This window comes from Triticum urartu, chromosome 7A, assembly GCF_056163025.1.
Source record: "Triticum urartu cultivar PI428250 chromosome 7A, HENAU_Tu73, whole genome shotgun sequence".
Classification (NCBI taxonomy): Eukaryota; Viridiplantae; Streptophyta; class Magnoliopsida; order Poales; family Poaceae; genus Triticum; species Triticum urartu.
In genome coordinates, this window is record NC_141879.1 from 826,013 (window position 1) to 852,191 (window position 26,179).

Below are 26,179 nucleotides of genomic sequence, written 5' to 3' on the forward strand. Positions count from 1 at the left end.
TTGTTATGATTCAAGTTTTGTATCCATGTCTAGTAGTGATAACTCACTAAGGTGCAGCTCTCCACAAAATTTTAGCTCTAGCAAATCCTTCAAGCTTGCACTTCCTTCACAACTTGAATTTTAGGGCCAAAACTTAGATTTGGCCCCGTGATTTTGTGTGGATGTGAATGACCAAATTTGTCAAAATTTGTGACAACTTTGGTGTGACAACTAGGTGTTGCCCAAATTATTTGATAGTTTTTAGAGCTACAAAATGGTAATTCTTTCACAGCAACAACCTATGTCATATTGCTTTGATCAATCAATTCAAGACCTTGCCTTGACCTAATTGAGCCAATAGTTTTACCTGAGCTTACCATAGGCCTAGTGATCATCTCCATTTAATTTCATGAATTAGATGTGGCAGAAACTAAAATTGTTTCTGGAAGAGGAATATTGCGTTGGACTTTGCAATATTGGGTCACTCGTTTGATCAAGATGGAGTGGAGAGTCTCTTAAAATATTGGAGTGATCTAGCTCAACAAAGAAAGCTAGGTTCCTTTGTGCCAGTCAGAGCTAGGGTTTCAAATTCCAGTTGGCTGGCATTTGAGTTGGTTTGGTCTTGGTTGTGATGTGATCCATCTATAACTAGGGGCAGGTGAACTTTAATTACAAATTTCATAAGAATTTTTTTGGAAGAGAGTCCAAAGTCAATAACAACACAAAAATCAAAAATTCTATTTTTTGACGTGTTACATGGAGAGGACGAAAGACTAGGGGGCAGAGGAGATGAGGTGCACATACAGCGGGGAGGATGATATGGCCTATGTGATAGAGTGGGAAGAAATATATTTGTACAACATCAAGAATGACAACATCACCAGGAAGCTTCATATCCCTATATCACTGTAGCAGGGGATGGCATATGCGAGGTGGCTAAAGTGGACCCGCTCACAAACAAATAGTTGAAGGAGATGAGGCACACATACAACTAAGAGTAGGAGATGGACTATGTGAGAGAGATCGATTGGGGGAGGAGAAATACTACGAGAGGACCGAGATAGATGACAACACCAGGAAGCTTCCTATCTATGTTGATGTAGCGGGTAATGTTGTATGTAGGGGGCTAAGTTAACCAGCTTACACACCAATAATTGGAGAAGAATGAAGGAACGGAACATCACCCAACCAACAGCCCGGTTTTGCTTCGGCGTCACTATAGCAAGGGACATATGGGTTCCCAATAGGACATTTCCCTCAATAACTTGTATCGGTACTTACGTTGTGGGTGTCTATTGTCTTAGTTTGATCATTGTCATAGAATCAAAGTTGAACTATGTTTGCTATCTAAGAAAAGCAGCTACCTACCAAATAGACACTGCTCTATGAAAAACGTGATGCATACATGCATGCACTTTATTTATGAGAAAACCGACCCGTTCTCAGGAAATAAGGTCATTAAGTACAAAAAAGAGTACAACAATCCACACACACGCACACACCCCCACTAGCTTGAACATCATAGTAGCCGCCATGATTAGCACCGCCGAGACGACACGCCTGAATGCAAATGTTAGCATCACTGCATGCAAGCGTGCTAGGGTAATTTCGACACTTCTTAGCTTGAACTATGTCTATGAAAATAGAGTAAAACAAAAGTGTTATTGCATGTTATCAGAACAACAAAATTCTATGATCAAACATATCTTGAAGCATGTCATTACCACAAGAAATAAAGAGTGCAAGTATCAAGACGGCCACGACAACGATGCGGGTCTTGCAAGCCATGGTGAGCACTTTGAATGGATGTTGGTTTTATCTTGACGTGTATTTATAGGACTTGAAAGGTTGTTTTTTGTCGTGCTTCTTTAGAGATATGGGTTGTTTTTTGTCATGCTTCTTTATAGATATGTGATGGGGATTGCGAACATTAGTTGTTGAAGATTGAGAACAAAATTTAATGATGCGTGCCATACCAGAGAGGACAAATGATATTTATGTAATAGAGAGAGATTTATTACTTTGTAATGTTCATTCATATCTAGCCATTACATTATTTGTTGACGATATGAAGAATATTTCCTTGACTTCATTATATAGGACTTAGCATTTGTTCTAAAGATTGAGAATACATTTTGATTATGCGTATGAGAGCAAACAAAGGAATATATTGGGGTAATCAAGAGATTCATTACTTCCTAATGTTATTCACATCCAGTCATGGCACTAATTATTGAAGATTTGAAACATATTTCTATGAACTAAAGTAGAAAAAACTAATTAATCATGTGATTAATTGAGATATTTTCTGGAAAAGTAGTACAAATATAGACACTCATGTACACGCAGAGAAACTCACTCCTATGAATACACGCACACACATTCTACCCTTACAGTCTGAGAGACTCAATCTACAAAACTTGAGATAGATGAAGTCAGCATAAGACCCTCGTAATCGTGTGGAAAATAGTAATTGAGATAGATTTAATGGAAGACTTGGAGAAGAGATAGTTTGTTACAATTCACATGATAATTTATAACAAGGAAACACAGTACCATGTTAACATGGCTCATGCCTCTTTAATTACCTCTCCCTCTCTCGCTTTCAACCATAATTTCCCAATAGATATGATATAAATATATGGTGATACTGATTCAAAATAACACTGTAAGATATGGTGCTAAATCATTCATCGAACCTCCAACAGGTGTATATAAAGGGATAGCAAACAAGTTTTTCGGTGCACTGCATGATGTTCGCCTGAAGGGAAAATATTGTCGTTGACCACACTCTCAAATCCAAGATATATTTAATCAGCAGGGTACTCGTCGACAAATCCAAGGCCCTCTATAACATTGGCGGTGTAATACATCTCACCCTTCCCTGACCTAGCTACTAAGTCTTTGTGTAGAAGCTGAATTAAATGCTTAGTGCACTCAACTTGTATTGTGGCAACATCAATTCACCGGGCTTAAACATTTGCATAAAGTACCGACTGACAGAAACATTCACCACATCTTCTCCTGGTGCCTTACTGGTGGTAGGTTCATTGGCTGATTTCTTCTTTTGCTTTCTGCCCTTTTTACGATGCTGAGCTAAGAGGTCCATAGAAGATGGTTCTCCGGAATGCATTTGTTGGGTTTGCTAAAATTTAGTGTGCAATTATGAGTCATGATGCATAAAAAATGAAAGAAAAATCTGACATGGCCTTTGCTAAAAAGATGACATAACGAGTGCAAGAAATTCGACGAAACGGAAATGAATCGACGTTTCGCCAAAACATTGGCACTCATGTCGATACCTGTCAATATAAGCCAACGGTAGTACAATGGATCCCTGTTAAAAAATGAAAGAAAAATTCGACTTGACCTTTGCTCACAAGAGGACATAACGAGTACCAGAAATTCGGCGAAACAGAGATGAATCGACATTTCGCCAAAACATTGGCACTCATGTCGATACCTGCAAATATAAGCCAACGATTACTATAATGGATACTAGTTCAAAATTAAAAGAAAATTTCGACATGACCTTTGCTATCAAGAGGACATAACGAGTGCTAGAAATTCGGCAAAACAGAAATGAATCGGCGTTTCACCAAAACATTGGCACTCATGTCGATACCTGTAAATATAAGCCAACGATACTACAATGGAGCCTAGTTAAAAAATGAAGAGAAATTCGACATGACCTTTGCTAATAAGAGGACATAATGAGTGCCAGAAAATTGGCGAAATGGAAATGAATCAACGTTTTGCCAAAACATTGGCACTCATGTGATAACATACAACTATAAGTCAACCACACTAGAAGGGTTCCTACGCGTAAACTTACCAAATATTTCTAAACTACTACTCCCTCCATTCCAAAATAGATGACTCAACTTTATACTAACTTTAGTACAAAGTTGAGTCATCTATTTTGGAACGGAGGGAGCAGTATATATTTACCCTAAACAAAGATATGACCATCATACAAAATAACACTAAGAAACAATGGTATGTATTTCTAAACTACTAATATTTACACTAGGCACAAATCTCACAATGCATACCGAAGAGGTGGAATGCTTGGAGGGGGAGGGGCCGGACATGGCCGCACGGCTAGCCATGGTGGTGGAGCTCGGCGATGGCGGTGGCGACGGCGATGAGATGCCTCCTCGGGTGTTGGAGGAGGAGGCCATGCGCGCCCGCGCCAGACCGAGGAGGGGCGCGGCAACGAGGAATAGCGGTGGCGGCGAGGGGCGCGCGTGGCGGCAAGGGGCGACACGATGATGAGGGGCGCACGCGGCAGCAAGGAGCGACTGCACCGACAGGCAGGGTACAAAGCCCGCCACACGTATGGCAACAAGTAGTGGCTGTCAGTAGTAGGAGGCCACCACTGCTAAAATGACCTCCTGGGACCCCCCAACCAAAGTTGCGGTGATTTAGCTGTGGCTGGGCGAGAGATTTGCCCGCCACAACTGATAGAAGGTGCAGTGGCGGGCGCCATATGTCGCTCACCGCTGCGGTGTTTTCACGGGATAAGATTTGGAATGGTTCACCTATGGCGGACAAGAATGCGTGCTCGCCACTGCTACTCATGTAGCTGTAGTGGGCTAATTTTGCTACCCACCACTGCTTGCTTTCAAAAATAGTTACGGCGGCTGCCCTGCCGTGCCCGCCATGTATTGGGGCTCACCTATAAGCCTTTTCGCAATAGTGGTACTTGGGTTTGGAAAATTTCCATAGTTTGACAAGTATATGTGTTGGTAAGGATGACATTGACATTGGGCAATCTAGTATTTCTCCATCAACATTCTTTCCTAAGTTGGAGACCGTGATACTTTACAAGATGCCTAAGCTAAGGGGATTGCATAGGCGGTTGCAGCACAAGTAGCATTTGTATCATTTCCTCGGCTTAAGAAGCTAGATATCTCTGAATGCCCATGTTAGAGACACTACCGGAGGGACTCCTGTAGCAGCTTCCAGCCCTCAAGGAACTAAGAGCAACTCAACCGCGCCGACCCATTTCGTCCCCACGCGTCTGTTTGGATTGGCACGGACAGAAAAATCGACCCAACACACCGACCCAAATGGACGCATGTCCGCTTTTCGTTCGCCTGCCGACCCGTTCCCAGCCAAATTTTGAGCCTGATTTACTTCGGCGCGGACACGAAGCGGATGTGCGCGACGCACGCCTACTCCTCCACCAGGCCCGCTAGTCGGTGGCACATTGGCCATCCTCTTCCACCCATATCGACAGCAAACCCTCGCCCGCCCTGCCCGTTGCTTCCGCCGTCCATTTTCCGATGCTTCTGCCAGCAGCCCGTGCCAACTCGCCTCCCCCAACGCCGCCACCTCCCACGTCGCCAGCACCACCACCTCGCCGCCGGGGCCCCGAAAGCTTCCCACCCCACACTCCGACGTCGCTGCGAGTAGGAGGCTGCCTCTCCCGCCTCGGCTAGCTCCTTCGTCCAACACCGCCCGATGTCCTGATGCCGTCACGCTCGTCGGACGCTGCCAGGCCAGCCACTTGGTCCAAGGGAGGCGCGCGTCTCTTCTCTTCGTCGACCAGCTTCTTCGTCGATGCCCGCGCGTCTCTTCTCTTCGCCGGCCACCTTAATAGGCAGCGGTCGTTGTTCCGGGCTCGATCCTAGGGCACATTCTGGCTTTGAATCGCAACCGAGAGAGCGGTCATTTGCTTCTTTGGAAGGACTACTTTGACACAACCAACCCGCTATTCAAACATCAGAACTTCCGGCGGGATTTTCTTATTGCTAGGAATCTTGTCAATCATAATAGAGAGGGGGTGCTCGGATAGTATAACTATTTCGTGTGCAAAGAGGACGGCCTTGGAAAGATTGGCTTCTCACCTTATAAGAAATGCATTGCAGCCATCCGGATGCTTGCATACGGAGTGCCCGGTGATCTCATTCATGAGTACGTCCGTATGAGGGAGTCTACATGCCTAGAGTCCATGTATAGGTTCTGCTAGATTGTGATTGTTGTGTTTGGCCCTGAGTACTTGAGGGAGCCAACAATTCAAGATACAGCCCGCTTTGTTTGCGATGAATGCAAGCAGGGGCTTCCCAGGGATGCTTGGCGGCATAGACTGCATGCATTGGGAGTTGAAGAATTGCCCTTCTGCTTGGCAAGGGCATTATAAGGGCCATGTCAGGGCTTGCACTATTATACTTGAGGCCGTGGCCTCACAAGAGCTCTGGATTTGGCACTCTTTCTTCGGCATGGCCGGTTCGCACAATGATATCAACGTGCTTCAACGCTCGCCGGTGTTTTCAAGGCTTGCCGAAGGCAACAGCCCCCCGGTGAATGTTACCATCAACGGCCACAACTATGACAAAGGATACTACCTAGGTGACGGTATCTTTCCTCAGTGGACCACTATTGTGAAGACAATCCCAAACATGTCGGGAACCCGAATCCTTTTCAAAAACAACGGAGCCGGCGTCGCCCCTCAAGCCGGCACGCGCTTGGCCGGGTCGCTTGACCCGGCCAGGCTCCTCGACCCGGCCGAACTCTCCGGCCCGGCCAGGCCCCTCGACTCGGCCTCGACAAACAGCACAAGACAGTCGGACTCGGCACGACCAAGACATCCCCAACAAGCTAGCTCCACCCTTGGCGTGTTCCTCAACCCAGCCACGGGTCAGCTCCCGTCCCATCCAGGTCGTATGATGGGACGAGTCTTCATCCACTGATGACCGAGGCAACAGTGCCCTGCCCATGCCTCTGGTCAGCCGGAGCATGGCAACAGTGCCCCTCACCTACGCGCTGGCCAGGGCCGGCGTGGCAACAGTGCCCCCGTCGTCACTGCTGACGACAGCAAGCGGTGACCTGACAGAGAGCCACTGTACCCGACTCGACTCGGCCACTCCCTGACAATCGACAAGATGGCGCACAGTCCCCCTAGGCACGCGGGGCCCGCACCTAGGGGAACCTGGCAAACCAAAAATCTTCAGCTTCGTAACGAAACAAAAATTGTTCCATATACTCTGTTGTATTTGGGATGGTTCAGATGAGAAAATATAGTCGCAATCTGTTATAGTCAGCCTCTTAATAAATCTACAAGGTATTATGTTCAGCTTCTCTTCAAGCTGTTCTACATCTTCTGTCAAACCACGGAGTATCAGTTTCAACTTAGAATCACCAAGGTTTGAGAAACGAAGGAACACGTCCTGCCAACCGACTGTAGGTTGTATGAAAATGACGCCTTTGCACTCGAGATTAGATTGCACGGATAGATTCATCGGATGATAAAGGGGAATGCTTTTTGAATACTGTAGGTTGTATCAAAATCATGCCTTTGCACTCGAGATTATATTGCACAGACAGATTCATCGGATGATAAATGGGAATGCTCTTTGACCACTGTACCAATAGATCTTCAAGTTGAGGGAGTATCTTGGGCATGCTTGCTAGCATTGGGCATTCAAAAATAGCTAGCTTCTTGAGCTGAGGGAATGATACAATGATGAAAATCATGTGGGATTTGTAAGATTTGGGCTAGGGATTGGAGATGGCACGAAGAGGATTTGGGGGAATTCTGGAGCGTTCCTCACCGATCCAGTCTCTCTGTTCTGAGTTATATTTTGTTTGTACACTTACATTTTAGACCCTACGGAGTCCTCTAATTACATTATTTATACACCAACACTCCCCCTCAAGATGGGGAGAATATGTCGTACATACCCATCTTGGTACAAAACATGGAAAAAGTTTTTTCCGGGAGTCCTTTTGTAAGTATATCTGCTACTTGACTGGCTGAAGTTACATATGGTAGGCAAATTATCCCTCTATCGAGCTTCTCCTTGATGAAATGATGATCAATCTCTATGTGCTTGGTTCGGTCATGCTGAACAGGGTTATTTGCAATATCAATGGCAGCTTTGTTATCAGAGTACAACATCAGAGGTTTGTACTTGTACAACCGCAGCTCTGCTAGGAGGATCTGCAACCATAATAACTCACATATGCCATGAGCCATAGATCTAAACTCAGCTTCTGCGGTAGACTGAGCCACCACACTTTGCTTTTTACTTCGCCATGAAACTAGGTTTCCACCAACAAATGCACAGTAACCAGATGTTGAGCGCCTATCATCTAGGGAACCAGCCCAATCAGCATCGGTATAACACTCAACTTGCAAGTCCCCTTGTTTGGTATATAAGAGGCCTTTTCCTGGGCACCCTTTAAGATACCGTAGGATCTTATTTACAGCCTCCATATGAGTTGATTTTGGGTCATGCATGTATTGGCTAACTACACTCACAGCAAAGGCAATATCTGGACGGGTGTGAGATAAATATATTAACTTTCCAACTAGTCTCTGGTAGCGCTCTCGATCCACTGGTGTCCCAACATCACTACATAACCGATGATTTTGCTCAATAGGTGTAGCAGCAGGTTGACAACCAAGCATACCAGTTTCCTTGAGCAGATCCAAGATATATTTTCGCTGTGAGAGAAAAATACCCTTCGACCCTCGTGAGACCTCTATACCAAGAAAATATCTTAATTGTCCCAAGTCCTTCACTTCAAACTCATGCGCAAGATGATACTTCAGCTCTGCAACTTCCTTGGAATCATCTCCAGTAATCACAATGTCATCGACATACACTATCAAGATTGCAACCTTGCCATTAATATGCTTATAAAATAGTGTATGGTCAACATTACTTTGAAAATAACCCCTTTTTAGCATGGCATGTCTAAACCGATCAAACCAAGCACGTGGTGATTGCTTTAAGCCATATAAAGAACGATGTAGGTGCAATACCTTTCCAACAGTTTTACTTGACTCAAATCCAGGCGGTATATGCATGTATACTTCTTCTTGGAGATCACCATAAAGGAAAGCATTCTTCACATCCATCTGGTAAATATCCCAATCAAGGTTTGCAGCACATGATATAAGTGTCCTTACTGAATTCATCTTCGCCACAGGTGCAAAGGTCTCTTCATAATCGATTCCATATGTTTGTGTGTAGCCTTTTGCCACGAGCCGGGCTTTATACCTATCCACCTTTCCCTCAGGGGTGTGTTTAATAGTGAATACCCACTTACATCCTACTGGTTGCTTACCTGGTGGTAGATCCACAAGCTCCCAAGTCTCATTCTTCTCCAAGGCTTTCATCTCATCAAGCATTGCTCCCTTCCAGTCTGGGTCCTCTATAGCTATGTTCCAGTTTGATGGTATGGAAACAGAGTCTAAAGAGGCAATAAAGCTTTTGAAGGGTGGAGTGCAATATTCATAGGAAATGAAATTAGCTATATCATGTTTATAATCTTTGAGGTGTCCAGGAATGTTTCGATTTCTTGTAGGTTTCCTCATAGCAATAGGTAGATCATTTTCAGGAGCAAGGATAGATAATTGATTATCACTCTGCCTGATGGTGCTAATAGGAGCAACATGACTAGAGAGGTTATTGTTAGTACCTGGGTCCTCATGCATGTCAAGCTCACCATCTTGTGAAGGAAGTGAAGAGTCTCCTGATGCATCTTGCATGTCTCCATGATCAGAACCATTATTACACCCATCGCTATTTGTCTCCTCCCCCTGATTTCGGACATCATCTAAAGTGGGTAAACCATCTGAAGTGGAAACATGAATAGGGATTAATGGAGATCCTTTAGTACCACTCTCCCCTTCCTGCTGCACTTCAGATGGGGATAAGGCAATGCCAGTGTCATTGGTTGAGCCATAATATGATTCATGTTCACGGAATGTCACATCCATGCTCACAAAAAACCGGCGCTCCGAAGGACACCAACACCGGTAACCCTTTTGAGAAGGAGAATAACCCATGAAAACACATTTGAGATCACGTGGATCTAATTTTCCAACAGAGTTCCTATAATCATGCACAAAGCAAACACACCCAAAGACCTTTGGAGGAACTCTCAAAATCATTAGATTTAAGAAGACACTCAGCAGGGGTCTTATGGCCAAGAACCCGAAGAGGCATACGGTTTATCAAGTATGTTGCAGTTTTTATTGCCCCCACCCAAAGACATTTAGGCATGTTCATGGTAAACATAAGTGAGCGTGCAACCTCAAGCAAATGTCTATTTTTACGCTCTGCAACACCATTTTGTTCTGGAGTGTTAACACATGTAGTTTGATGTTCAATGTCGTTTGAGGCAAGGAACTGTCCAAACTCCTGGTTAATATATTCCGTACCATTGTCTGACCGTAAGATTTTAATAGTTGCCCCATGTTGATTTTTAATAAGAGCACATAAATCCTTAAAAACCGAGCACACATCACTCTTATGCTTCAGGAGATAAAGCCAAGTGTAGCGACTAAAGCAATCAATAAAAGTTACAAACCATCGATGCCCAGAAATTGAACGAACCTCACAGGGTCCCCAAACATCTGAGTGAATCATTTCAAATGGTTTGCCACTTCTTAATCCTATACTAGGATATGAACCCCTTGTATGTTTAGCCAATTCACAAGCATCACATACAAGGATCTCCCTAGGACACAATTTGAAAAGAGAGGGGTAAATACGAAACAGTGCAGCAAAAGAGAGATGCCCAAGCCTGCGATGGTATTGTAGTAGTTCTTGACTAGGAGACAAGCATAACGCAAAAGCAACTTCATCACTTCCTTCATCAAGATAGTAGAGTCCATCATGCATGGTCCCAGTCCCCAATAGTCTCCCTGTCCCTAGCTCCTGAAAAGCACAACAAGTAGGATCAAACCAACCTCTACAATTGAGAGATTTAGTAATAGAGCTAACTGACAAGAGGTTGACTGGAAAATTAGGAACATGCAAGACAGGAGATAAGGACAATGTCTTGGTGCACCTAACAGATCCACGTCCTGTGATAGGTGCCATGGATCCATCAGCTACACGTACCTTGTCCTTACCTGAACAAGGTGTATAGGAAGTGAATATATTTGAAGCTCCTGTCATGTGGTTTGTAGCTCCTATATCAATAATCCAAGATTTTGATTGTGTTGTAACATTGTGGGCCTGGTGAGGTGTCATACCTTTGTGTGAAGTAGCATGGAAACTAGATTCAACTGTAGAGGAATCCTGGGAGGAATACAAGTCTTCTGAGAGTCTAAGCTTGGAGGTGAAATCCTCAAGAGCTCGCACATCTACCACCGGTAGCCCCCCCTTGGATGTAGTGAGGTTAGCTTGTCTTTTATGAGCTCCCTGACCTCCCCCTGGCTGAGACTTTCCTTTTTCCCACCAAGTTGGATAGCCATGCAGCTCAAAACATGCATCCTTTGTGTGTCCAGGCCTTTTGCAATGGTTGCAAAAAAGTTTGCTTTTATCTATTTTACCAAAGGACTTAGGAGCACGATGAGCTTGTATGGATAGGGCTGCACGTGCATCTGATTTTTCTTGACCATGCTCCTTGGGTTGAGCAAGACGAGTCTCCTCCTCAATCACACTGGAAATGATATCGTCAAGGCTTAGCCATTCAGTCTTGGAGAATATAAGCTGACGACGGAGATCAAACTCCTGATTTAGGCCATCGAGGAAGAGCTTGCCCACAAACGGTTCAAACCAGGTATGGTGAACAGTCATGTCATTCTTATCAACAGGCTCAAAAGGGTGGTAATAATGCAACTCCCTGTACAATCTCTTCATCTCACCTGCATACTCAGTCACTGATTTCGAGCCTTGCTTCAAGTTAGTCAACTCATGCATGATGCGAGTAGCCTGCATCTTATTTGACTTTCCTGAAAATTGCTTCTCCAAAGCTTTCCACACTTCAAATATAGTAGTCATAGTCTCAACTTGTTCTCGAATAGGTGGTTCCATGCTTCCTAATAACTAGACCAACACTCTATCATTAATCTGTTTTGTGCTAGTGCCACTTTTCAGTTTCTCTTCATCAGCGCTAAGAAATTCTTCATAGCCATGAGAACTCAGAATTAACTGGGCATGACGCGCCCAGCTGATGTAATTGCTCAGTCCAGCCAACTTTACTGGATTAGGCTCAAGTGCATACTTGATTGCTTCAGGAACCACTTTGAGTTGTTTCTATTGCTGCTCAAATACTTTGCTTAAAATCTCATACAACTTATCCACACTAGAATCCCTTGATTTCTCCTTGGTTGGATCTGCCATGACTCACTACAACCCAACCAGGAGCTAGTCACACAGGACTTGATTTTGCAGCACTCCGCTAGCAACAGTACACTAGTACAAAATGTTGATGGCAAGTAGATGTACTTCTACGAGTTGCTCTCAAATGCACACAGGCACGAGCAGAGTATTTTAATCCGGACACCCAGCAATACGAGCTTTCCAGCGGCACTAATCACAATTGTCCAGAGGAAGGCGCACACACTATTTTCTTCTCACACATATGACCAAATGCAGTGACAAAGAAAAGTGAATTGTACTTGTATGCACGCCTGACCAAATCTCACGGGACTAGACCAGGAGAAGCACCAAATGCACGCACCACTATCAATCAGCTAGCCTTGCAATCAATCGGACACCTAGCAAGCTAGCTTACTGCTTGGACATGGGCGACGCAGCATCACCAAGTAATTTCCTGATGGACCAGCCCAAGCATACAACATCCAGCGCAGCCGCACCAGACGGTGGTCGGCGATGCGGCAGGCAACAGTACGCCGGTCGTGGCGCTCCTTCCGCAGCTTCGAGAGAACAGCGGCCGCCGGCGTACGACGGAGATGGGTGCGCAGCAACCAACACCCACAGCCAGAAATCACGGCGACACAGCGCCTCAACCAGCCGCCACCAAGATCAAAATCACATCAGATTAACCTGCCCTGATGCCATGATGAAAATCATGTGGGATTTGTAAGATTTGGGCTAGGGATTGGAGATGGCACGAAGAGGATTTGGGGGAATTCTGGAGCGTTCCTCACCGATCCAGTCTCTCTGTTCTGAGTTATATTTTGTTTGTACACTTTACATTTTAGACCCTATGGAGTCCTCTAATTACATTATTTATACACCAACATACAACAGCTACTTGTCCTGCCACCTCCTGGTGCCATCTCTGTAGCTTAGGCATGTAGTAAAGTAGCATGGTTTCTAGCTTAGGAAAGGAGGGTGGTGGAGAAATAGAGAATTCCCCCTTGTCTGTATCATCATTACGAACGCATATACTTGTCAAACTATCCATTCTATGCAAATCCAAGTATTGGAGAGAGGGCAGCTGCCAGAATGGTGGGAGATCCTTGCAGTTGTTGCATCTACTCAAACAAAGACCAATGAGATGTCCCAACAGTGTAGAGCTGTGCACCCATGATGTTAGCACCAGCATTAGATAAACATAAACCTTCAAGCCTTTTGTGAGGACGATGGGCCTCTAATATTCCTTCTGCCCTAGTATCTTCTTCATATCCAACATCTCTCTCAGGTCCAGACAGAGGTCGATACCAACCGAGTGATAATCGCTTCAAATTATGCTTGGCGGACATATTGCCTTGTTTAGCATTTTCTGCACTATGCACTTTTCTCAAGTCGGTCAAAGCAAGAGCACTGCCTAGATTCAAATCTTTCAGTTGATCAATTCCACGACCTACATCGTCACTATCAATGACAGAACTCGTCAATGTCTGTAGAGAATTCAGTTGACCAATACTTCGTGGCATGTACTTCAAACTAAAACACCGATCGAGGAAGATGTGCCGAAGACTGCTCATATATCTAATGCCTTCTGGTAAATTCTCAAGGTATGTACAACCAATGAGCTTCAATGTTTGCAAGCTATACAACATGGTAGTGGCTTCAGGCAATGCAGATATATCGGAATCAGAACAATCCAGATAACGAAGATGTTTCAAGTTTGTCATGTGTGTACTGATTGAGAATATCTTCAATGCTCGCAAGGACATGAATTTTGACAGGGCCATACTCAGAGACTTGCTCGTATCCCAAGGAGACTCCCCTCGGTCTAATATTGTGCGGGCTCGAGGAGCTAGAATTTTCTTCATGGCTGCAGTAGTATGTTACTGACATAATCAAATGATAGATGTCAAACCTTATGCTGTAATGAACTAGCATGGATTTCTTGATGTGATGAAGATCCTTCGAGAATGGAGCAATCATTTCCACTTACGGATTCAGCAAGATCATGCATGAGATCATGCATCTTGCAAGTAGTTGGTTGATGGATGAACCCATCTTGAAATCTGGAGAGCAGTTCCCTGTCAATCTCCACATCTTGGAGGAAACATCTCCAAACTAGCAAATCAAATATTTGTTGGCCTCTTGTTTCTGACGCAATAAAGTCATTTGCCATCCACAACTGGATTAACTTTTCTTTATCCAATGGACTATCCTTGGGGAAAATGGCACAGAGGGAAAACATATTTTTGCTTCTGATGACAAGTGATCATAGCTTAGTTGTAGTGCAGGTACGATCTTAGTTGTGAGGACATCATTCTTCCAGGCATCACTATCCAGAACAGAAAACCACTGACTGTGATGCTTCGAACAAAGTAAAGCTGCTATGGTCTTGATAGCAAGAGGCAATCCCTTACACTTGTGGACAATACTCTTAGCAATTGAAATCATTTCCTCTTGCTTTTCGACTCCCCTTCCGAATGTGTTTCGATGAAAAAGCTCCCATGACTTATCCTCATCTAGAAGTGATATCTGATGTGGAGGAAGTGTGCCCATTATAGAAGCAACTTGATTGCTGCGGCTTGTCACAATTATAGCACTGCCTGAGACGGCATGTGAGCATAGCAAAGATCTCATGTCATCCCACTTTTGTCTATCTTCATTCCAAACATCATCCAGCACTAGAAGGTACCTTTTCTTGCCCAAAACTCCATGAAGTTCCTTGCGCAGTGCCTCCATCTCGGTGAAATCAGACTTCTTCATCGTTGCTACTTGTATTATAGATCGGGTTATTTCTTCGAGTACGAACTTGTCCGAGACACAGACCCATATGACCAACTCAAAATGATGTGCCACTCTCAATGTGGGTTATAAACAAACTCGGGCGAGACCTAACTTTTAACCCCAGAGCTCAAGACCGAGTGCTCAAGTAGTAGCAGCACCATCGGAATCACTCGCGTGTTGTCGTCGCCACTTTTCCGTGATCCAAAAGGTACATGGGACGTCCGACCGCCGTCACTACACAACCATCCTCTCTATGTCTCCATACTCCCTCCAACAGGTGAAAAGTGTGCATATAAAAAATATTGTATAAATTATGAAGTGAAGTAAAAAAGGCATTAGAAAGATGCAAGACATTATCTCTCTCCTCTTTAATTACCCAATCGCCAATGAGCTACTACCTCGGTCCCGGATTACTAGTCCCGGAGACCAAATTTGTAGGGCAGTGCTTAAAGCCCATAATATCACACTTTAGTTAAGCCCAGTGGTTGGCTATAGTTAGTGCATGTAGAAATAAAGAATACCATGTGTAGAACGTTAGTGGTTTTGATTAGAGCATGGTTAATAATACAACCGACTGCTGGCTATAACAGATTGCCATGTCATTTACAGCCAACATGAATGCGAGGACACGACTCCATATCCTATCTAAACACAATACAACTACAAGTCCAACTATAACCTACCTTGTACACTATATTCGACAAAACCCTAACAAACTCCACCTTGACGAATATTCTCCACCACCTTGAATTCGTCCATGTGTCAAACTTCCATGTACATTGGACTTGAGCCTATCCCATGAGCACCGCTGCTACCCCAAGACTTCATGTGACTCCACCTACAACTTGTAGACCCTCTTTTTCTTGACCACAGTCAACACTTGAGCAAAATTAAGTTCCTTGTTACTCTAGTCCATGCTCCCAACTTCCAGAGTATCCGTCAACGCCATCACACACCGATCACTGACCTGCGTGAAAATGAACTCACATATTGGGTGTCACACATAAGAGTTACCTGAACTTAACATCACCGCTCCTTTCTTGACTGCCTGTCTGAAAATTGAAGGAATTTCACCATTGCTTGTAGTCATCCCAAGTCAAATTTACAGTTGTCTCACCACATGTATGACCACCAGAGCCCTGGCCCGTCTCCATGCCTCGTGCGTACCGCACGCCTCGCTGCTATTACCGCGTCGAGCCTCCACTGTCCCGGTCGAGTCTCAAGGGTCGCGAACCCACACCACTCAACCCCACTACAGAGTACCACCGACCATCACCGACCGATGATGAGTTTCACGCTTCCATCAGACCACTGGGCTCCAGTTCGAACTACGGGTCCCTCGCTTTTTCCCACTAAATAGGCTTCGATTCTCTGGATCCCTACACCGTAACCTCTCAATCCAGCTCCACCTTCAACATGACTCCATGGTAGATGATCAGTCCACCCTCGCGTCCCGTCGACTTCAAGCTCCGTGTGTACACCACCTTGAATCAACCCCACGCCATAGTCTTGTCGAAGTCACGCAAGCCCTCGGGGCCTATGCCACGTGTTTCAACGCCCCAGAAGTCGGTCACCATCAGCATCACGCTCCTACGTCGTCATCGCCGATCCCACCACCGTCTTCTGTACCAACCGACTCGCGTCGATCCGTTAGATTATCTAGTCCGACCAAGCCGAACTCGTTCGACTGCATGACACGCTCGAGGCTCTCAAATCGTCTTCCATGAATTTCCATCCATCACATGATAATTCCATCTTAGGTGAATTGACTTCCGGCAACGCCTTTAAGCATCCCTATTGTACCAACAAATCTTTCACCTTTGTCTGCCATAACCCAAGGTTTTCAGTTTCATGAACTTCTCCACCTCAAACCTGGAACCCGTTGACGTCCTGGTTCTTCCTACAGCTGACCCTGTGAAAAAATTATCTGAGCTTTCCACACGATGCCCCAAGTACACAAACAAAACCTGATGAGGTACACCCGTGTGTACTAATAGCAAAATCCAACCAATCTTGGTCTTCACGTGTAACCGCTCCAGGCACAACTCCAATACTAGCAATTGCCTTGTCAATGCCTCTATTGCTAATTCCCGATGGATGTATCAATGGATATTTCCTTTGCTCGATTTGATCTGCCTCTCGCCATGTCAACATGAGGTCCAAAACAAATCTCGCATCAGCCCCTCACGCACATGTTTCGGCCTAAACTCTGCCCAGCAGCCTGCTTCCGCTCGACCTTGGGCCGCACGCCACTTGGCCCATCTAGCTACTTTAACGCAACATGCAATACGCCATCGTGTCTGCGTACAGCTGCCCCCACGCGTTCCCGATCGATCGAAGAATCGTGTCTTCGGCAGATGCTGCTTTGCTGTTTCTTCTTGTGTTGGATGTGCTGTTGCAACTAATTACATTTCTTCCTGTGTAGACAATCTTCATTGTAGTATCATGCAGCCTTAGAACTGCAACGCACATTGACAATGAGAAGCACAGAGGTTGCCACATGAAAATCCTTACACTTTTCTCCAGAAAAGTACAGAAGTAGTAGTAGTTGTATTTCAGTAATCAAGCAGAAGAGGATATTTGAAGGAGCATATACATATATGTATAAAACACATAGAGAATATGGAGCAGTTTATCTGACAAGTTAACTAATGCATATTGCACTGACTTTGTGTGGCACAGAACTGAGCATCTCAGTCACTAGATTCTTTCATACAGTAACAGTGATTACTTGAAGACTGATCAAGTAGTATACATTGACAGAATTTCAGCCCATAAAGACAAAGCTATGGCCATAGTCTGCTATGAGAAGAGAAAAAAAACGAGTACTCCCTCCGTTCCGAATTACTTGTCGCCGGTATGGATGTATCTAGATGTATTTTAGTTCTAGATACATCCATTTCTGCGACGAGTAATTCGGAACGGAGGGAGTATAATCTATGAGTGGCTGGAAATTCAGTCCTAACCGTTGCAGCTTGCATAGCAGATCAACAATGTTAATAACACTTGTGGAGGAACTAAGGCAAGGTTTCCATGCCAACTGATACAAGCGCTTCCGAGTTTTGACATCCAATCTAGGTAGGTATGTTGCACTCAACAAATACATCAATCCTGGAACGCCACACATAAATAATCCCATGAGGCTGGCATCTCAATCAAAGATCAATGTGAGCTAATGTGAATTTCAATCTCACCGCCAAGTCTTGCCTCTCGAATTACTTTAGCCTTAACCAAATCATGGTAAGCGCCTCCTCTTGAGAAGGCTCCCTCTAAATGGGGGCAGCCCATGACCCATAGGTCCTCGAGGGCAGGGAGCTGCTGCAGGAGTCCCTCCGGTAGTGTCTCTACCCTTGGGCACCACACCATCTTCAACATCCTGAGTGTCGTGACTCCATACATTCCATCTGGAAATGCCACCAGCGCGTTACACCCACTCAGAGTGAGATGTGTCAAATTTTTCACATTCCCAAGAATTGTTGGCATGGACACCAGCTTGGGACAAGAACAGATGCGCAATATTTCAAGAGATGCAGGCAACTTTGGTACCTCCACCAAATTCTTGCAGTCCATAATGTCAAGATACCGGAGTTGAGGAAGCAAGACATTTTCGTCATCGGATATGGTTGATGGAAGTGAACCAGTTAAGTTGGAACAACTAATCAAGTTTAGATATCGAAGACGATTCAAGTTTCCAAGTTCTACCACTGGCCATTGTACTGTATTATTGTTGCCTCTAATCCAGATTGTTTCAACAAAACCAAAATGTTTCCATATATTCCTCTGTCTTTGAGATTGTTCTGCTAAGAAAAGAAATTTGCAATCTACTATATCCAAGTTCTTAATAAATCTGGAAGGTACTCTTTTCAGCTCCTCTTCAAAGCGCTCTACATTGTCCTTCAAACCTTTGAGATTCAGTGTCACATATGAGTCACCAAGCCCCGAGAAATGAAGGTCCTGAGGCTGCCAACCAACTATAGGTTCCACTGAAATGATGCCCTTGCACTCAAGATTAGATTGCACGGACAGATTAATCAAATGGTACACGGGAATGGCGCTTGCCCACTTTATCAGCAGATCTTCAAGCAGCGGGAGCATCTTGGGCATGCTTCGTAGCATTGGGCATTCAATAATTTCTAGCTTCTTGAGCTGAGGGAGTGATACAACCGCTGCTTGTCCAGGCACCTCTATGTGCCATCTCTCTAGCTTAGGCATGTTGGAAAGCTTCATATATTCCAATTTAGGAAAGAAGGGTGGTGGAGTAATACATGATTGCCCACTGTCTGTATCATCATCACCAACACATATACGTGTCAAATTATGAAAACCTTTCAAACTCAGGTACCTGAGGGAGGGACAGTTATATAATGGGGGGAGATCCTTGCAGTTCTTGCAGCTAATCAGATAAAGTTCACTAAGATGTTCCAACAGTGTAGAGTTGTGCATCCATGATGACAATTTAGCACCTCTATAATTAGATAACATTAAAGCTTCAATTCTTTTATGAGGACAAAGGGCCTCTAATATTCCTTCTGCACTGGCATCTACCTCATACCCATCTTGTGTGCTATAAGAAGGTCCATTTTCCCAATCAAGTGACAATCGATTCACATTATGCTTGGCAGACATATTGCTTTGTTTAGCATTTTCTGCACTATGCACTTTTCTCAACTTAGTCAAAGAAAGAGCACCACTAAGATTCAAATCTTTCAGTTGATCAATTCCACAACCTACATCACTATCACAGACATAATTTGTCAATGTCTGTAGAGAATTCAACTGACCAATACCTTGTGGCATGCGCTCCAAACGATGACACCCAAAGAGGAAGATGTGCCGAAGATTGATCATATATCTCATGCCTTCTGGTAATTTCTCAAGTTTTGTACATTGAGTGAGCTTCAGCGTTTGCAAGTTATACAACATTGTAGTGGCTTCAGGAAGTGAAGATATAGCTGAGCAAGAACAATCTAGATAGCGAAGATGCTTCAAGTTTGTCATTTGTGTTATGATTGAATATGTCTTCAATGCTCGCAGTGACATGAAGTTTGACTTGGCCACACTTAGAGGAGTCCCATACCGAGTCTCAAACCACCACTCACTTTGGACTAATATTGTGCGGGGCCGAGGAGCTAAAATTTCCTTCATGGTTGCAATGGTGTTATTACTGACATGATCAAGTGATAAATGTCGAACCCCATGCTGCAATGAACTGGAATATGTGGATCCTTGAAAAATTTCTTCACATGATGAAGACTCTTGTATACTGGAGCAATCATTTCCGATTACGGAGTCAGCGAGATCATGCATGAGATCATGCATCTTGCATGTGACTGGTCGGTGGATGAACTTGTCTCCAAATCCAGAGAGCAGATGCTCTGGAATGTCCACATCTAATTGAATAAAACATCTCCAAACTAGCACATCAAAGATTTGTTGGCCTCTTGTTTCTGATGCAATAAATTCATTTGCCATCCAGAGCTGGATTAACATATTTTTATCCATTGGGTTATCCTTGGGGAAAAGAGCACAGAAGGAGAAGCATATTTTTGCTTCGGATGACAAGTGATCATAACTCAGCTGTAGTGCAGGTACAATAGCAGTAGATGTGAGGATGTCGTCTTTCCAGACATCACTATCCAGAACAGAAAACCACTGATTGTGATGCTTTGAACGAAGTAAAGCTGCTATGGTCTTGATAGCAAGAGGCAACCCCTTACACTTGTGGGCAATGTTCTTTGCAACTGAAATCAATTCCTCTTGCTTTTCCGCTTTCCTTCCAAATGTGTTTCTGTGAAAAAGTTCCCATGACTGATCCTCATTTAGAAGTGATATGTGATGTGGAGGAAGCGTACCCATGATAGAGGCAACTTGATCGCTGCGGCTTGTCACAATTATAGCACTACCTGAGCCAGCATGTGAGTTTAGTAATGATCTCATAGCATCCCATTTATGTCCATCTTCATTCCAAACATCATCCAACACTAGGAGGTACCTTTTGTTGCCCAAAACTTCACGAAACTCCTTCTGCAGTGCCTCCATCTGAGTCAAATCACACTTTTTCATTGTGGCCACTTCTATTACAGATCGTACTATTTCTTCAATAACAAACTTGTCAGAGACACATGCCCATAAGACCAACTTAAAATGATGCTTCACCCTTTGATCATTGTGCACAAGTTGGGCAAGGGTAGTCTTACCAATTCCCCCCATACCAACTATGGGGAGCACCATGACATTATTATCGTTATTGTTCTGGTGGTCGAGCAATATCTTCACTACTTGTTCCTTCTCATCTTGTCTGCCCACAATCTCTGATTCATCGACTTGAGAGTGTGTCTGCGGAAGATCAACACTTGGTGCCTCGACATGTTGGAGGAAGTGAAAATTGTTCATCTCCACGACTAGTTCATCTATCATTTCCAGGGCATCCTTCATCTTCCTGCTCATGGAAAGACGAAAAATAACCGGGCTATTGGCGGTGAAGTAGCTCAGTACCTGGAATGAAACAAATAAAAAAGATATTAAAAGGATTCCATTTCCAAATCCAAACCTTAAATTGAATTTGAATAGCTTCAATTATAAATTAAAACATTATGTTGAAATTATGCAAGAACGTGTGCAGCAAATATTGAAGTATTTGAGGACACATGACAGACTGACTTATGTGAATCTTAGATCAAGTCCTGCTCTTGTGTTCTTATGTTTTGTTGCCTGTAAGGAGGTCCCAGCGAGCATAGGAATTTGTTTACAGTCTAACCAAACTTCACCTTACAAGTGAAAATATAGTGCATAGGAATTTGCAGGATTAAACTGCTCCCGGACGGGGCTGGACTTTGAACAAAGTCAGCCTGTAAATGTAAATCTATGTGATGCTTAGATCTAGTCCTGCTCTTGTGTTCTAATGTAAATGAACTCATCATTGATGTAAATGCTTAGATTAAATCCAGTAGCTCAGAAAGTTTACAGTCTAACGAAAAAGCTCATGATCCAGGTATGTAAAGGAACAAGTTGCTTTCACGGTAAAAATAACTATAGAAACAAAAAACTGAAAGACTTGTCAAGACCCCCATTGTCAATATAAAGAATCAAACATATCTTTACATGTCACACCCCTAATAAGGAAAAGAAAATTTCAGTGACATGGGATAGTAAGTAAGAAAATATCTTCACTAAACAAAAGATCGAGGAAACTTGTTCGGCTAAAAGAATGGAGTAATTGTCGCTTAGAGTTGAAGAACATCTTCCTAACGATAGACAGTGAGGTGTGGAAGCCTTCATGCTAATCTGATAAAGGCATAGATATGGTAGTGTGCAAAAAGATCGATCATATAATGCAAATTCTGAAATCTCATGGACTCATTTGTTTTCAACCATCCGCATCACATAATGAAGATAACCTCTTTCTTACATGCTGCTATATTTGTTTCAAACCTTTAAGCTTGGGGGAGTTGACGAGTGCAAATTATGTGACTATTTTGATATTATTTTTGTGCCTACTCGGTAGGCTTTGTGCAATTTTACCACATCCGCGCACTTCTTTTTGTCATGTTTTCTCAGGTAACACTTTTTGAATCAAATAATACTTTCTGGAAGAAATCCCATGAAAATGGTAGTGAAATACGCATTTAATGTGATAATCATCTATCATAAGTGGAGGGGGCAAGAGGACGAAAGGAGGAGGCGTTGCGCCACCCCTAGAGCAAAAGATGGCGTATCATACGACCGCGACCGCTTGTATGAGTGGTCATATGGAGTGCCATCGCCGTCACCTCATCCACTATTTTCACCCTGTGGAATCTGATCAGGGACCAGACACACACAGAAACAAGAAACTCGTCTAGAAGGAGGAACCTTAGCCTCCGGAGCAATCCAGAGGGAGGAATTGGCAAGGAGGAGGCTGCCGCCTCCCCCACAATCACAAGGGGGGCTTCAACATCATCACCACTGTCACTATCATCATCATCCACTTCCTACTCATTGTAATCTCATGAACCCTAGTGGGGACAACTTGTGTGTTACATGTGTGAATCATTCATGTTTGCCATCACTAGTGCTATGATGTTTGTTGCCTTTATGAGTGAGTAGTTCTCCTAGTTCTTCGGGATATGGATGAACCATAGCGTGTAGTAGATCGTTTGATACTAGGATCTAATATCCTCTTTGCATGTCTATGTTAATGATCTTCTTCATGTTGGGTGAAATCGATCATCCAGTGTATGCCAATTTTGGACAGAAGGTTATTGCTGCTGGCGGATCGGCTGGTTGTCGCGGTGGGTGGCGTGCCATGCCTCATCTCCCTTCGTCCCGGACCGTTGCAGCAGTGGGTAAAACAAAGACCACCTTAGGCTGTGTCCACGGGGACCTTTTTCCTATTAATCACCGTGTGGTAACCGGAGTGGGGCGTATGTGATACGGGGTTGCCGAGTTTATACACGTATCCCGGCTGTGTCCACAAATAGAAATATGCGAAGTGGCTTAGGAATCTGACATAGCATTGTGTCTAGATACCGCTATAGATGCATGCTAGAGGGGATTCCGGACTCCCTAGGAATGCTTTAATCATATTGGTTTCAAGACTCATTTGCTACCCTCTGTATTTACTTTCATTGCAATATTTACCTTTATGCTTTCTACACCGTTTCTATTATAATACTACTGCTTTAGATCACTCTCAACTTGCAGGCACAATATTTAAAAGACGCCGATAAGTGTCACACGTGTGGGCGTTAGGGGGGCTGCCCACACATTTTGTGTGGTGTATAAGAGGAACAGCCCACACACCCATGTGTGGGCAAAAAAAGTAATGCCCACACACTTCTTTTTTCCCCTCCCGATCCCTCTCACACGCGTGCGTGTGGACGAAATAGATAATGCCCACACGCCCCGTACGTCAGGCCTCGTACCTCGTGGTCCCGCACGCCCGCATGACAGTCACCGCGCGTTCCGCAGTTGCCATGGTCCAGACCCTCGTCCATGTTCGTTTAACTGCAGTTGCCATGTCGCTGAACTTCGGTTGCCATGTCGGACAACTACAGTTGCCATGGTTGCTCAACTGCAGTTGCCATGTATGGTCTGATCTACTGCAGTTTCCATGATTACAAAAGTTTAGGAGTTGCCACCCACTAAACACTAGGCAGTTACCATCTAGCACTACAAAAAGGCATGGCAAAAAAAACATGTTCGGGTAAAAGAGAGTTGCCATGTGCTCACAAGCACCCTAGGGCAGTTGCCATGTAAAAGAAGGAGTTGCCATCTGCTTACGTGTACGCTACGGCAGTTGCCATGTACCATGCAAAAACACATGGCAACTCGGGTAAAAAGAGTTGCCATCTGCTTACAAGCAAAGCTAGGGCAGTTGCCATGTACCTGCAGAAACACATGGCAACTGCCAGCTTTGGGTGTGGGCTAGGAGACGAGCGTGTGGGCGAAGTGATAAACGCCCACACACCAGCCTCCTCTGCGTGCATGAAACAAGTGTGTGGGCGAATTGCTAAACGCCCACACACCAGCCCTCCGTGTGGTGAAAAAAAGGACGTGTGGGCGACCGGATGAATGCCCACACACCAGCTTAGTCCTACGTGTCACACAAAAACTGCTAGAACGCGCCAAGATTCATGCAGAATTGGTTGGACGAGGATCCATGCGTGTGGGTGAGTTGCCAGACGCCCACACGTGTGGGCGTTAGACTTTTCGTATTTAAACCATCCAGTATGCAAAAAAATGATTCTTGTGCTCCCTGTGGCATCGATACTCTTACTTTGAAAAGACTACAACAAAACCTTGTGCACTTGTAGGCTATAACCTGGCAGAACTTGGCCTCTGGCTCCTCCCGCGGCATGTCTGTGTAGTGCACACCGGCGAGGAGGGTGGTGCCGCATCGTTCTCCATTGGGGCGTCGTCGGCCTCTGTCTGCTGGACGGCCTGCCAGTCGGCAGCAATGGTGGCCATCTCCTTCTGCTCTGAGGAGAGGGTGTTCCAAAGGGCTTTGCAGCACGATGAGTCCATGGCGGGCGTGGTTGCGGAGAGGAGAAATGGACCGGAGGAGGATGACTGCAACTATGGCCGGGGCTTGAGTTTATAGAGCGGGCGGGAAGGCAATGGGTTGCGGTAGTGAGGTTAATGGTGGGCGGCGGATAGACAGATGGGTGGCGCCGGAGTAGATTCGCCGGCAACCGTATATCATTCATGTAGGGGCGATGGACCGACACGGTGTCGTTTTGAATGCGGAGCAGTCACGGAAAGCGGCACTCTCTCGGCCGGCATGCCGCTTCAATGTTGGCATCAATGAGAGTTCGTGTTGTGTGGCGTGAATGCGGTACTGATGCTGACTGTTTCGAACGGGAAGCGCACGCGGGCGACAATGGTTTTTTTTATGGGCCCGGTTAGTTAGGGGTGGGCCTGGCTGCTGTCCGGACGCCCGCAACACCGTCTAGTTTGTCTCTGATTTATGAAAAAAACATACATTCAAACTGGCAAGCGAATTGATACAGGCTCGTGTTGGATGGTACAACATTAAATGGTTATGGATAGTTTGAGGATGGGCGTTGAGATTACTTAAAACGGAGCTTTGTCTAAAAAAAACCTTAAAACGGAGTTGGCCAGAGTGGTGAGATAAACTAGGATGAGGACGAACCTTGCGTGCCCTGGAGCAGCGGTGTCGGCGGCGGATCTGGGCGGCACGGCGGCGCAGGGCCTCATAGCGAAAGTCGTCGAGGACGTCGTCTGCCTTGTAGACAGCCGTCTTGAGGTCCACCATCCAGCGGCGGACGGCCGGGCTGGTGCGGCTTTTGGCGTCGGCGTCCAGCAGGATATCCTGAACGGCGGCGAGGTGGCGCTCAAGCTTCCCGCGGGACTTTTCCAGCCCCCACGCCCGCATCAACTCGCGCACCAGCTCGTTGCCGGCCTTGGCGGCCATGCTGCCCAGCAGCGGCATCAGCAGGGAGCCCATATCAGTCGCCGGCGCGCGGCAGGTGAGGTGGCACAGGTCAGTCGTTGCTCCGGTATGGTGGTGTCAGACCCCGGCGGTGGGAGTAAGATCTGAGGATAAACTCTCCTGATGTGGAGGCAAATGAACTAGGGGCCGTAGCGTTGAGAAATATAATAGCACATGATTGCAGAGGCTGTCATGTCATGTGGCCACTTGTTGTTGTATATGGTTAAAATGATTACGAACAAGCACTGATTCAAGGACCCGTGCAAATAGGTTTAATAATGCACATCGGTGTCATGAAATTAAGAAACTATAAGCTTGTTGATTAGTGCGGGTAACTACTGCATATATTCATTCATTTCGTGTCAACATTTTGGCGCTTTAGCTTTACCTACTCCCTTACCTATTGTTTAGTTTT

General features: G+C 44.9%; 1 protein-coding gene and 1 pseudogene across 1 annotated transcript; both read right to left on the reverse strand.

Annotated features, from left to right (window-relative positions):
* Window positions 1–6,743: 6,743 nt before the first annotated feature.
* On the reverse strand, window positions 6,744–16,414 carry LOC125530068 (putative disease resistance protein RGA3; annotated as a pseudogene).
* A 1,050-nt stretch (window positions 16,415–17,464) lies between these two features.
* LOC125525700 (disease resistance protein RGA2) lies at window positions 17,465–25,952 on the reverse strand. Its single transcript, XM_087537087.1, has 3 exons — window positions 25,465–25,952; window positions 18,026–21,326; window positions 17,465–17,942 (listed from the first exon to the last, which is right to left on the reverse strand). The coding sequence occupies exons 1-3, from the start codon at window positions 25,777–25,779 to the stop codon at window positions 17,701–17,703; spliced, it is 3,858 nt and encodes a 1,285-aa protein (XP_087393213.1). The 5' UTR covers window positions 25,780–25,952; the 3' UTR covers window positions 17,465–17,700.
* Between the last annotated feature and the right edge of the window lie 227 nt (window positions 25,953–26,179).

Coding starts and splice junctions, on each gene's coding strand:
- LOC125525700 (XM_087537087.1), bottom strand. CDS start 25,779: ATGGGCTCCCTGCTGATGCCGCTGCTGGGCAGCATGGCCGCCAAGGCC. Junction 21,327..25,464: donor GCTGCTCCAGGGCACGCAAG/GTTCGTCCTCAT, acceptor GTTTCATTCCAG/GTACTGAGCTACTTCACCGC. Junction 17,943..18,025: donor TCGAGAGGCAAGACTTGGCG/GTGAGATTGAAA, acceptor GTGGCGTTCCAG/GATTGATGTATTTGTTGAGT.